This window comes from Lagenorhynchus albirostris, chromosome 15 (assembly GCF_949774975.1).
Source record: "Lagenorhynchus albirostris chromosome 15, mLagAlb1.1, whole genome shotgun sequence".
Lineage (NCBI taxonomy): Eukaryota > Metazoa > Chordata > Mammalia > Artiodactyla > Delphinidae > Lagenorhynchus > Lagenorhynchus albirostris.
The window spans coordinates 87865833-87878651 of record NC_083109.1 but is presented as its reverse complement, the minus strand read 5'-3'; the positions used below and the strand labels follow the sequence as shown (position 1 = coordinate 87878651).

The 12819-nt window shown below is 56.4% G+C and overlaps 1 protein-coding gene across 1 annotated transcript; it reads left to right on the top strand.

Annotated features, from left to right (window-relative positions):
- The first annotated feature begins 259 nt into the window (after nucleotides 1–259).
- Nucleotides 260–1523, top strand: FOXL3 (forkhead box L3). Its single transcript, XM_060124532.1, has 3 exons — nucleotides 260–366; nucleotides 690–858; nucleotides 1113–1523. Exons 1-3 carry the CDS (start codon nucleotides 260–262, stop codon nucleotides 1521–1523), a joined length of 687 nt encoding a protein of 228 aa, XP_059980515.1.
- Nucleotides 1524–12819: the final 11296 nt, after the last annotated feature.

Genomic DNA, 12819 nt, shown 5'->3' with positions numbered 1-12819 from the left:
GCGAGCCCGCTCCGCTCCCCTCGGACGCTCTACCGGTGACTGGGGCCTCCCCCGCTCCGGGATTGGATGCGAGAGGACGGGGTGGGGGCGGGCGGGGGGACCCCAGAAACCCGGGTTCCCAGCTCAGGAGGAGAGCAGCCGGCAGTTCAGACGCTGCTGCGCCGCGCCAGCGAGAACCTCCGCGCAGACCTGGAGCGCCGGCGGGCGGCGCGGAGGAGGCGGCAGCAGCGGCGGCCCCGCAGGCGTCCGGCGCACCACGATGTTTGACAGCTCGCAGTATCCCTACAATTGCTTCAATTACGACGCCGACGACTACCCCGCGGGCAGCTCGGACGAGGAGAAGCGGCTCACGAGGCCGGCGTACAGGTGACCGCGGAGCCGGGGCGGGGCCGCAGGGGACATCGGCCTTCCTCCGCGAGGGGGCCAAGACGCGCCTGGGATGAGGGAGGGGTCTCTTCTCGTCCGCACGTCTGGAGGTAGCCGAGAAGGTTCTCCACCCTCCCCGGGGAACCCCCAGGTGTGAGGCAGAGCTTCTGGGGTCTGCGCAGAGCGGCGCTGGGAGTTCTCAGCGCGCTGGGGGAAGGCAGAGCAGAGCGGGTCCGGCCGGGAAGGGCAGGCGGGGGAGGCTCCAAACTCGCTCCGGGGTCCCGCCTCCGGCGCCCGCCTGGCCTGAGCGCCCCTGTTTGCAGCTACATCGCGCTGATCGCCATGGCCATTCAGCAGAGCCCGACAGGCAAGGTGACCCTGTCGGGCATCTACGACTTCATCATGCACAAGTTCCCCTATTACCGCGCCAACCAGCGCGCCTGGCAGAACTCCATCCGCCACAACCTGTCCCTCAACAGCTGCTTCGTCAAGGTGAGCCCCTTCCCTCCCCCGCCCCCGAGCGGCCCCTGAGGGTCCCAGGTCTTGCGACACCTGGACCAAGTCATCCCTGATTGGCGGGGGGAGCGGGGGTGTACCGGCTCACCGGGCGACACCCTCAAGCCCCAGGTCCGCGCGCGTCGTTCCAGGGCTGCCCAGGGCTCACCCTAAGCGGCCCTAAGTGAGCGCTCGCGGCGGGCGGGTCGCACCTGGGAGCCAGCCGGGCGCTGAGCCCCTCGCTCGCACAGGTGCCGCGGACCCACGGCCACGAGAAAGGCAAAGGCAACTACTGGACCTTCGCCGGCGGCTGCGAGTCGCTACTGGACCTTTTCGAGAACGGCAACTACAGGCGGAGGCGGCGGCGGCGCGGCCCCAAACTCGAGGAGGCGAGGGGGACGCGCGCGGCAGAAGCGGAAGCGCCCCGGGGTCCCCCTGAGCCGGCCACTGCGAGGGGGAACCCCGTCCCCCGCCGCGAGGCCCCAGTCCCAGCCAGCCCCGCCGCCCTGGGGAGGGAGGCACACAGGGACATCAAGTTCAGCATCGACTACATCCTCTCCACCCCTGACCCCTTTCCCGGGCTCAGGTCGCCCTACGCGCAGGAGGGCAGATACCCCCGGCTGGAGGCCCAGCAAATGAATCTTCACCTTTGGACGATGTGAGAGGGGCTGAGGCTCCTCCGCCTCCGGGGCTGGCAGCCAATCAGTCTGGGGTCTTCTGAGTGGTTTTGGCCCACCTCAAGTGGAGAAGTGAGGTTCTGCCACATCCCACAAACTTCCACAGACTCAGGCTCAACGCTGAAACCAGCCTAGGTTGGAGGGAAAGAAGGCGATCTGATGAAAGGCACTCATTTCCATATTGTGGCTTTATCCCTTCAGATGAAACCCATCGGGTTCCCGTTTGTCGACTTAAGGGTTTGCTCTAGACTCACCGGGTGATCCTGCTTGAGGACGAAGAACGTGGGTTCAGGGTCACATTCACTTAGAGTCAAGGTAACGCTGGAGCGTTTGCTTCATAGACGGATGCGCACGAAGCTGCCGATGAGCTAAGTGTCCAGTCAGTGAAGCTGGTGGGCATCTTCCTTTAGAGCTGAAAGCAATAATAATACAGGGCAGACGGTCGAGTCAGCTATTAATCAATCCCGTGAATGTTGCCCAAGGTTTTTGACTGTGTCCCTGTTATGGGTAATGTGATTGGAAGTGACAAATGCATCTCGTGTTGTGGGCAGAATATTTGATGATTGTTTTAAAACTTCTGTGTACTTTTTTTATAAACGAAAGAAGGAAGGAAGGAAGGGTGGGAGGGCGAAGGGAGGGAGGTCCAAATCTGGGACAGCATGGGCGCAAAGCGCACTTTTCTTGATTGTTCTGAGCAGGGAGTAAGCCCTGTCCTGGCATGTTCCATCCAGCTGGTTTCCCGAGAAAGCAGACATTCCGAGGCAGGCGGCTGGTAAATTCCTGCTACACTGTGAGGTTAGGGACTGCACAATTACAAGCAATGGAGGTGGGTGCACCCATCTGAAATGGAAATGATTTAATTACCGTGTAGAGATGGGCATTTAAAAAGCACAATTATGCGCAGTGAAACTATTTGACCAACCTTATCATTTTTCACCAGTCCTTTTTTGCAGAGTTAATTGCTTTCCATGACTTAATTTGAACATTAGTATGGATTACACCTAATCTGATTCACTAGGTGACAATGATTGGCTAATTTTGTAAACGGCAAAAACACACCCAAGGAGGCCGGCTGTCTCGACTGGGAACTATAGTCTTGCTTTATTGGACTCGGAGAAACTGGGGCTGGGGGTAGATGAAGGTAGGCAGCAGCTAGACAGGCCGAATCACGCAAAATACACGCTGATTCAGAGAAGGCTGGGCATTTCATTAAATCACAGAATTCCTTCCTTCACTGGCCCTGTGAATAGAAACCCCACGTGTTCCTTCTGGGTGGTTTTGAGAAGAGGGGGGTTACTCGTGTGAGGTGCCGAGCCCTGACTCCAGAGATGGGCACTGGCGGTGATGTGCTCCCTCGCTCCGCCAGCGTCCTCTCGGCCTGGCCAGGCCGCCAAAGGCAGCCTCTGTCAGTGGGAGAGGATCAGGGTCTGTAACGTGGAGATCACTGCGCCTTCGCAAACACCCACGGCCAGAACTCTTTGCTGGGGGAGCAGCCAGTGTCTGTGGGCTCTCAGGGCTGGCCAGGCACAGTGCTGAGCCCCCAGTGCCAACTGTCCACTGGCCAGCACCCCAGCCCTGTGCCCCTCATCCCATTTACAAGTCGGGGACCTGCGGCACAGCAGGCCCAGGTCCAGGACGCAGGCGTGTGACTCCGGGGTCAGGCTGCTAACATACGGCTTCCTCCATGCCGTGGTCACATGCATGTGTGCATGCATGTGCCTCGTGGGCATGTGTTATGTCTGTCTCATTCCTCTTACTTATACCCCCTTGTCAGTTGTGCCGAAAGCATCATTTTAAATTATACCAGGTGTAATTCAGATGGTGACAGGATACAGGTGGTTCTATACACAAGTATACGGCATATAGAGTATCTGAAGATATATTTTTCTGCTACCAACTGAGCAAATAACGTTTCACTTTATCTTTCGAGTTCTCTTCCTGAGTTTCGTTCCGGTGATCAAGCCTCACGGAGATGGAAAGACCCTTTGCCCTGAACAGACAATCTGGACGCACCAGCCTTGGAGAGGAAGGAGGCCTCGGGTCGGCCTCCCTGCACACGTTCCTGGGCAAAGGCCCACGGCGGCCGCAGCCACGGGGCGGCACCGGGCCGCGAGACCTGTGTACTGTGAGGTGTAGCATTTGTTTTGCAAAGGATCTCAATCACGTTTTTAGAAGCAAAGGGACATTTTCAATTTGCCAGCGTGTGACACCTTGCGACTTCAGAAAGCCTCCCAGCCCTCAGAGTGAATGGCATTTAATCCCCAACAACACAGCGGGGCGAGGGCTGGCCTGACCTATTCAAATGTCGCCTCCACCAGCCACACCTGCCCAAGGCAATTATAATTAAACACTTTATGCCTCTCTTGCAAATCCGCTGATTGACCACCGATACGTACATCACCAGCACATTACCCCAAGCAGTTGTCTGCCACACGCGTCATGGATCACCAGGTTTCCATTAGCGAAGTCGGGGGTCCGCGTGTGGGCGACGCGTGCGAACTGCCACTGTGCAGAGCAGGTTCCCGGGCTGTGCGGCCTCCCGCCCACGGACCGTGGGGTGTCCCTGTTCAGAGCAGCCGGCCGAGAGAGGGGCCTCCACCCAAGCTGGGTGCTGCAGGGGTGAGGGGAGGACAGGGTAATGACAACCAAGGGGAGGGTGGATGCCCCCTCTGGCGGCATCCCCTCATCCCCACAGGGCCACCCCACAGGGGTGGCTCCCCTCTCCAGGGCCTTCGACTGCCAAGCCTATATGTAAACACGAGTGGCCTTGTCCTGCCAGCTCCAGCAGCCCGGTGAGCAGGGACAGGCAGACACACAGCTCTATTTCACAGATGGGGAAACTGAGGTTCAGGGGGGCAGGTCCTGGGCACCCCCTCCCCACTCCAAGTGCCCAGGATGCCTGGCTGAGGAGGAGGTAACGCCCTCTGGCCAGGAGGTTAGAGGTAACCACACTCCGGGCCCCCTCCAGCCACTCACTGCGTCCACTAGCGTTCGAGCCCTGAGCAAGTGCCAGGGACCCGAATCTGGGACTTCGAGGGCGTGGCCTCGAGCAGACCAACCTTCCGCCCCCCGCCAGGGGGCGCCAGCACTACCCGCCCCGAGCAAACCAACCCCCCCTCCCCCGTCGGGGGCGTCAGCACTGCCCGCCCCGAGCAGACCGACCTTCCGCCCCCCGCCAGGGGGCGCCAGCACTGCCCTCGCCCCCACCACGGGGCCAGCCTGGTGTGAGGCCCCCAGGCCTGGCTTCAGGAGGAACCCAGGAAGGACAAATTAACAGTCCATAAACATTTGCAAAACTGCTGTTTCCATCCCATTAAAATACCAAGCGCATCTTATGTAAATGGGCCTTGCCTTTCTGGAGAAGCCGGTTCCCCAGAACCGAAGACACAGCTCCTCAGGCTGCCGCTGAGGACAAATTAACTGTCCTCACGTGCGGCTGTGCAATTACGTTTCCCCAGCTTTAGGTGACTTCAGGCCCAGAGTCCAAACAAGACGCGAGTTCACTCAGCTGAATCTCATAGTATTAGATTTATAATAAACTGAGAGAGGTTGCGCGGCTGTGCCGTTTTCAAAAAGCGGAAATGGGGTGGGAACTTTGGAGCTCCCCGTCCGACTTTGCTTGGCTCTGTGCGGGATGCGAGTGGGGAGGTGGGAGGACGGGCGCTCCCTTCCCGGGCTCCTGCCCGGCCCTCACCCTGTTGCCCATCAGGTGGTGGTTTTCCGTCCACACTTCTCACCCAGGAGCCCGCTGTCCACTGGGGCAGCCGATCTGTGCCCCCCGCCCTGCCAAGCCCAGGGCCCCACGATCCAAGAGACCACACTGTTTGTCCCTGAACTGGGGGCAAGAAGAGAGAGTTCAGACCAGCTGTCTCTTCAGACGCCCACGAAAAGCACTGGGCTCCAGAGGGTGAGGGGATCCGTAACCACTCCTGCCATTAATTGCTTCATACCCTTCTGCATCCCTTCAAACGTAGATGGGGAGCCACAGACCGCAAGTCCCGGGGCCTCTCGGTGTGGGAGACGTGGCGGGCACAGCAAAGCCCGAGGCGCGAGAGGCCAGGCTCCTGAGGGTGACACCGCCTGCCCCCGCCCCACCCACTTACGGGCATCCTGGATTACAGAGCCTCACTCAGGTGACGGGGACAGGAGGGTCTGCTCCCCACGAGAAGCCTGAGGAGGCCACGCCACTGGTTCTGGGGCACTGGAGCCTGGACTCCATCCACACGCAGGGAGCCTGGCATTTCAGCCAGAGGAGGGACACGGGAGGAAGGCCTGGTGCAATTTGCGGGGGCAGGTCAGGGGCTCAGCACGTCGCCTCCCTCAGATACTGGTCCAGGCCAAGGGCACCGTCAGTGGGATCGCTGCGTCCACCAGGTGTGATGGGAAGTCCTGTCTGCCCTGGGCCCTGGCCACTGGGAGCAGAGAGGGTTCCCCACCTGGGGTGCTCTGTGTGTATCTGAACGCTGGGCGTGCACGGGCCATGTGTGTGTGTTTCCCAGCTGTGCTTCTGTGAGCCCTGGTGAGTGTGCACGTGTGGGTGTGAATGAGTGTACGTTGTGTGTGCACATGGTTGAGCACAGCATACACCTGCGAGTGTGCTCAGATGGGTGTGCATACAAGAGTGTGTGCACATACCAGTGTACACTCGTGAGTGTGTGTCACATCAACATCTTTTCCGGTCCTTTTTGTGCCAAGAAACGTGTATGCAAAGCAAAGGTGCCTGGGAGCTCCCCAGGTCTTGTAGGACCAGCTCCTCTGTGGGGTGGCTGGTGGGGGTCCCACTGGGGTCTCCGTGGTGAGCCCCATTTGCTGGAGCCGCTCAGCAGGACGAGGTGAGACGTGCTCTCAGAGAGGGGCAGCCACAGCTGATGAACATGATCAGAGCTGATGGTTGTAAAGGTTAGTGCATAAATCAAAAGGAAATGTCAAATGCCTTCTAACACTGATGGAGGCATAACTTGGAGCAGGACCAAGCGCTGGGCACTTGCTCACGGAACCTCAGAAGAATCACGTCCGTAACCTCCCCAGACTGATGGCCCCTCACTCCAGACGCAAGTCTCTGCTGCCTCCCAGGTGGGAGCGTGTGTCCAGCGCTCAGGCGCGGGTCTGCTGGTGCTGAGGACATCCAGGACGCGTCACAAACACGGGGTCAGGCCACGAGAACTTTCCAAATGGCCCGAGAGCACGTGCATCCTGGGATCGTCCCTGAGGAGCCTGACAAGAAAGCTCAGCAGACGCCTTCCTCCCCAAGAGCTCCCCACGCAGCCTGTTTCCTGCCCCGCTCGGTCGAGGCCCCAGTGCCTTCTGTCTGCCTGTGGCTGCCAGCCTCACGCAGGACACTCCAAATGGGGCCAAGACTCCCCAGGGCCTCCAGGCAGCCTCTGACAGGCAGGATCGAGCGCAGGGCCTGAGCCGTGGCGGGATGTCGGGGCTCCAGGCCTTACATCTGCAAAGGGCTGCAGGTACACTTTCTATATTATCTCCAAATGAGATGATGCTTTGCAGTCGGTATTTAACATTGTTAAATGTAAGCATTAAAACTACTCTTAAAACTCACAGCCCTGTTTGGCCAGTTACTCCATTTAAAAAAAATAATTCTTCATTTTTTAGCATTTCTACAACTGCAGTAAATAAAAGAGGCCACTTCCCCTCTCTCTGCCTCAAGAGACCATGACCGCGTCCTGCCCGCCCACCCAGAGCCGAGGGCCAGCTTCCGAGCTGAGTGCGCCTGGCTGCCCGGCTCTCCGCTCCCCGTGAAGGGCCAAACGTCAGGCCCTCCCCTTGGGCGCCTTTGCTCTCAGCCTTGCTAACTCATGCTTGTGCCCTGCCTCATCCAGGAACCTTCCCCACTGCCCATCCTGTAACCCCAGGTTATAAACGTCTTATATTATCTGGAAGCTCACAGTATTATACTTTACACATAGTTATACGCTCCTTCTTGAATAAAGCTTTGGGTATGGCATCAGGAATGCGTTAAAGTTTATTTTCCCCATAGGGTCATTTCAGCACCATTAATTCCCTCTCCCTGTGGGATTATTTTGATGTCTCTGTTGGAAGTCAGTTGTCCGTGTATGGGTCTATTTCTAAACTCTCGTTCTGTTCCATTGATCTGCTCGTCTATTCGGCACAAATACCACACTGTATCTATGGCTATAGCTTTAAAATACATATGGAAGGTGTGGAGTGTTAGTCTCACAGCTTTGCTTTTCTTTTTCAAAGTTGGTTGGGCTATTCTAGAGCCTTTGAAATGCCAAATAAATTTTAGAATCAGTTTGTGAATTGCTACGAGAAACCTGCTGGGAGGGATTAGTATAGTGTTGAAGCCATAGATCAATTGCGGGAAAATTGACATTAGTTCATATTTTTGATACTACTATGAATTGTATTTTTAAATTTTAAAGGTCTGATTGCTTGTCGGTAGTCTACAGAAATACAATTAATTCTTGTATATTGATCTTGAATTCCAAAACCTTGCTAAACCCACTTACTAGCTTTTTGTAGTTTCCATCAGGTTTTCTGCGTGGATGGCCATGTCTTCGGCGAATAAATTACAAGTTTTGTCTCGTGGCTTGCAATCTGGATGCGCCTTATTTCCTTGCTCTTTTGCACAGGGTAGAACCTCCAGTGCAACGTTGAATGGAAGTGGCACGAGTCGGTATCCTTGAGGGGAAAGAATTCCACCTTCCACTGTGATGTGTGAACCCAGCTGTAAATTTATTTACATTTATTTTGTAAATAGATGTTGTTTATCAGGTTGAGAAGTTCCTTTTTTTTCCTAGTTTGCTGAAAGGTCTTACTGGGAATGGATATTGGATTTCGTCAAGTTTATGTTGTTAATATGGTTGATTGCATTGACTGCAAATGTTAAATCTTCCCTGCATTCCTGGGATGAACTCCACTGGTCATTATATATTTTTCTTTTTATATGTATTGGATTCAATTTGATTTTTTTGTTTAGACTTTTAATCTCTATGTTCATAACAGAAATTGGGCTGCACTTTTCCTCTAAGGACATGGTCTGGCTTTGGTTTCAAGGTAATGCTGATCTGAGCTTGTAGGATGAGTTTGAAAATATTCCCACCTCCTCAATTTCATGGAGAATTGGTGTAGAATCTAAATTTTAGTAGAATTCACCAGTGAAGCCACATGAGTTTTCTGTGAGGGAAGGGTTTTAACTACTAACTTGATTTATTTAACAGATATAGGGCTATTCAGGTTACCTATTCTTTAATAAGCTGTGGTGGTTTCCGATTTTTAAGGGATTTGTCCACTTCATATATGTTGTCTAATTTATAAAAATGGTTCCTAATATTCCTTTTTGTATCCTCTTAGTAATCATAGACTCTGCAAGGAGGTCGCCTCTCATTCCTGACATTGTTCCTTTTTTCCTGGTCAGTCTACTTAGAGGTAGCAGAGAAGCACCAACGCTCCCAGCCGACCTTGGACTCCAGGTGTGACTTCTCACCCGGAGGCGCATCCTTCTCTCAGCATCGAGGAGAAACCCAAAGGAACCCCAGTAACTTCCCACATATAACTAATTAAAGCCAAGGACTATTTGCCAAAACAGATCCACCAGTTGGGAAAACCCTGAACCCCCCGTCCAGACCCATCACTTCTAAAGCAGCGCCTCAGGCGTCCTACCCAGTGACCGAGCCGCGGTGGCCGGTCTCAGCTGGGGCTGCTGCCAGGAAGGACGGGAGGTGCCCTGAGCAGCTCACAGACTAGTGAGCTAGGGGCATGGGGGCCTGCTGGGTGTAACCCCACGCCCCACCACCCTGGGCGTCTCTATATGACTCCTCTTTTCATTGTAAACTATAACATATTTGCTTAAACTACTTTGATGTAAAGTAAAAAGTGAGCCCCCGCTCACTCTCCCCTTGTATCCATCAGCTCCTGCCCTAAGGAAACTGAGAGAGCCACGCCGACACTCAGCAGCGGAGCAGAGCTGGACATGCCAACGGCTGCGCCCCACAGCTGAGCTGCGCGCGTCGCCCCACCCCCGGGCAGGCTGGGCTCAGGCTGCCATCTGCATTTTTTCTGGGGTTCAGACCGCCTGGAGGAAGCTCGTTCCGTGATGTGATGGCAGCAGAGGTACGAGAGGGCAGCCCAGCTGCAAGTCCTCTGCAGGTACCAGGTCCGCAGACATCCTGTGTCCAAAGCAAGTCACGTGGCCAGACCCCAAGTCCAGGGCCAGGAAGGACCCCTCCCACGGAAGAAGGGGGTGGGTGTCTCTGGATAATTTATCCACCTCACACACTTGGCCACAATCCCAAACCCCAGAGGCAGCCGCCCTGAACACTTCATGTGCCGCGCCACACGCTGCTTTCTCTGCAGACACAGACCTATAATTGTACCCCACGTCTGCTGCACAAGTCGGGTCCTGCTCTGTGCACCCCAGGGAGCCATCGGCAGTATCGGCCGGGCTCCGCGAGATCGTGGCAGAGTCAGACACGCAGCCTTAGACCTCGCGTTCGCCTGTTTGTTTGTGTGGCCTGGCGTCCTCCAAAGAGGACTTGAGAACTTCGTGATGCAGGACCATCCGTACTGAGTTCTCACTGTGTCCCAGTCCTGTCACTTGCCTGATCTCAGGGGCGCCTCACGCCAGCCTGGGCGTCAGCCCCCTGCTCCCTGCCCCAGGTGAGGGCTCAAGGTCATGGGGCGGATGAGAGGCTGTGCAGCTGCAGGCCCTTGTCCCCAGCCTCTCCCGTGCGTGTCACGTGCCGGGGGGCTGACGCCCTCCCTGATTCCAGGACATCTGAGGAGGGAGAGGAGTAGCTGTGAGCAGGGAAGCTCTGCGGGGAGAAGGCCGAGGCCTCAGAGGCCCCAGTTACAAAGGTCGGGGGAACCCAGCCAGCAGCTCATGTCACAGGTCCTGGGGGAGGGGACGATGGTGGGGCAGGATTGGGGGCCAGGGCCCGTGCTAAGGGTGCAGGAGTCAAAAGGGAAGGAGTGGGGGCTGTCAGCCACTGGCTCCCCCTTGTCCCCCTCACCTGGCCCTGAGGTGCCACCAGCTGCCACACTGCAGCCCAGACCACTCCACTCTGCTGGAGACCACCGTGTGCCGAGCAACCTGTAATTTTATGCAAGCCCAGCTAATTTCAAGCAGGACGTAGAGGCAGTGGGATTTAAAACCTGATGTAGGATTCAACGATAAAAAGACAAATAATTCAATTCAAAAACAGGCCAAGGATCTGGACAGATATTTCTCCCAAGAAGATGTACAAATGGCCAAGAAGCTCATGAAAAGATGCTCAGCTCCTAGGAATACTCCCAAAGTATGGAAAACAGGGACTCAGACAGATACCTGTACACAAATGTTCATGGCAGCTTGACTCACACGAGCCAAAAAGTGGAAATCACCCACATGTCCACCAGTGGATGAACTGGATGAACAAAATGTGCTCTATCCATACAATGGAATATTATTCAGCCATGAAAAGTGATGCTACAACATGAGTGAGCCTGGAACACACGCCAAGTTAAAGAAGCTGTCACAACAGGCTGTGTGTTGTGTGATTCCAGAACAGGCAGGTCCATGGACGCAGAGAGTGAATCGGTGGTTGCCATGGAAGGAGGGAGGGGGGATGTGGGGGCCATGGCTGGGGATGCGGCGTTTCTTTTCGAGGTGATGAAAATGTTCTGGAATTAGATAGTGGTGATGGTTGTCCAACATTGTGAATGTGCTAAAAACCACTGAACTGTACACTTTAAAACAGTGAATTTTGGGGCTTCCCTGGTGGCACAGTGGTTGAGAGTCCGCCTGCCGATGCAGGGGATGTGGGTTCGTGCCCCAGTCCGGGAGGATCCCACATGCCGCGGAGCGGCTGGGCCCGTGAGCCATGGCCGCTGAGCCTGCACGTCCCGAGCCTGTGCTCCGCAACGGGAGAGGCCACAACAGTGAGAGGCCTGAGTACAGAAAAAAAAAAACAACCAGTGAATTTTGTGTTATGTGGATTATATCTTAATTTTAGAATTGCACACACACAACCTAAGATGGGTGAGAGCCCTGCTCAGCACCTCTGGTCACAGAAACCGCACGTGTGTCGCTGTCTGAGCGTTAGTTTCCTTGTGCCAAGATTGGGGCCATAGTCCTGACTCACAGGGTTGTCGTGCCAACCAAGGGCGATAAGGCACAGAACGCCCAGTTATTGCACCAACTGGATGAGATAATGCACGAGATGTGACACGAGGCTCACAAACTGGGGCCATGCACAGTACGTCACCTGGCCCTGTGCCCATCACACCTGTGGGTGATCGAGCCTGACACCTGGGAGGTGGCCTTGACCCTACCCGCCTCCGCCCACAGCAGCACCTTCAGCCTTTGAGCAGAACGCGGCTCCTCTGTACAGCCTTCTCCCCACACCCCTCACCTCGCCCCACCTCGCTTACTTGAGGCAGCAAATGTCCTACCTGCTGCCGGCCCCCTCCAGCCATCCTCCAACCTGCCGCCAGAGTGGGCCCGCTGGAAACACGCCAGGCCCACCCCTTTCCCTGCCGCCCCCCTTGCCCCAGCCAGGCTCTCTTGCCCCCAGAGCAAAGCTCAGCTCCAGCCCTCACCCCCACCAGGCAAGGGCCGCTCGGCTCATCCCCCGCCCCTGCCTCACCCACTGGGCTCCAGCCACGCGGCGCCCTTGGAGAGCTGTCCCCAGGCCTGGAATGATCCCCAGTCCTCGTCCTCACTCAGCCTCCACTCAGTGCCGCGGCCAGTCCAGTGGCCTTCCTGCCCGCGACCAAGCCAGCAACCACGCAGCGCTGTCTTCTCCCTTCGCTTGGTTTTTAACGGCACTCCCAGCATGTTTTATGATGTTGTGTTGTATTCACGATATTAACATATTTTGGCGTTCACCCGTATCCCCCACTAGAATACAGGCTCCGCCCACAGACCAGCCCTTCCCCCCGTGGCTGTCCCCAGACGCCAGGACGGCTACGGGCCCGTAGCAGCAGCCCGTGGGAGGCGCTACGGTGGCCTCCCGAGCTCGTTTCCCCAGCTGTAAAACGAGGGGAGCGGGTGGTGGTGCACAGCCCTCCTCAGCTCTCCAGGTGCAGCGCAGGTGGCTCCACACCGCAGGGAGCGATGCCCTTGGCAAGGACCCCTCCGGGCACGAAAGCTGAGCCAGGCTGGCCTTTGTGGAGCGGGCAGCTTCCGCTTCACCCCCACCTCTCCCCACCTGCGATCCTGCGAATCGGCCTCAGGGTGCCTGAAAGCTCGGCATCCGCATCTCTCACAGGCGAGGCCCAGAGGGTGCACGCCCGCGCCTGGCCACCAGGTGGCAGCAGAGAG

Bases quoted from the DNA above. Each gene is read 5' to 3' on its own strand.
- FOXL3 (XM_060124532.1), top strand. From the start codon at position 260: ATGTTTGACAGCTCGCAGTATCCCTACAATTGCTTCAATTACGACGCC. The intron at 367-689 runs GTGACCGCGGAG...CCCTGTTTGCAG, and splicing joins CTCACGAGGCCGGCGTACAG to CTACATCGCGCTGATCGCCA. The intron at 859-1,112 runs GTGAGCCCCTTC...TCGCTCGCACAG, and splicing joins TCAACAGCTGCTTCGTCAAG to GTGCCGCGGACCCACGGCCA.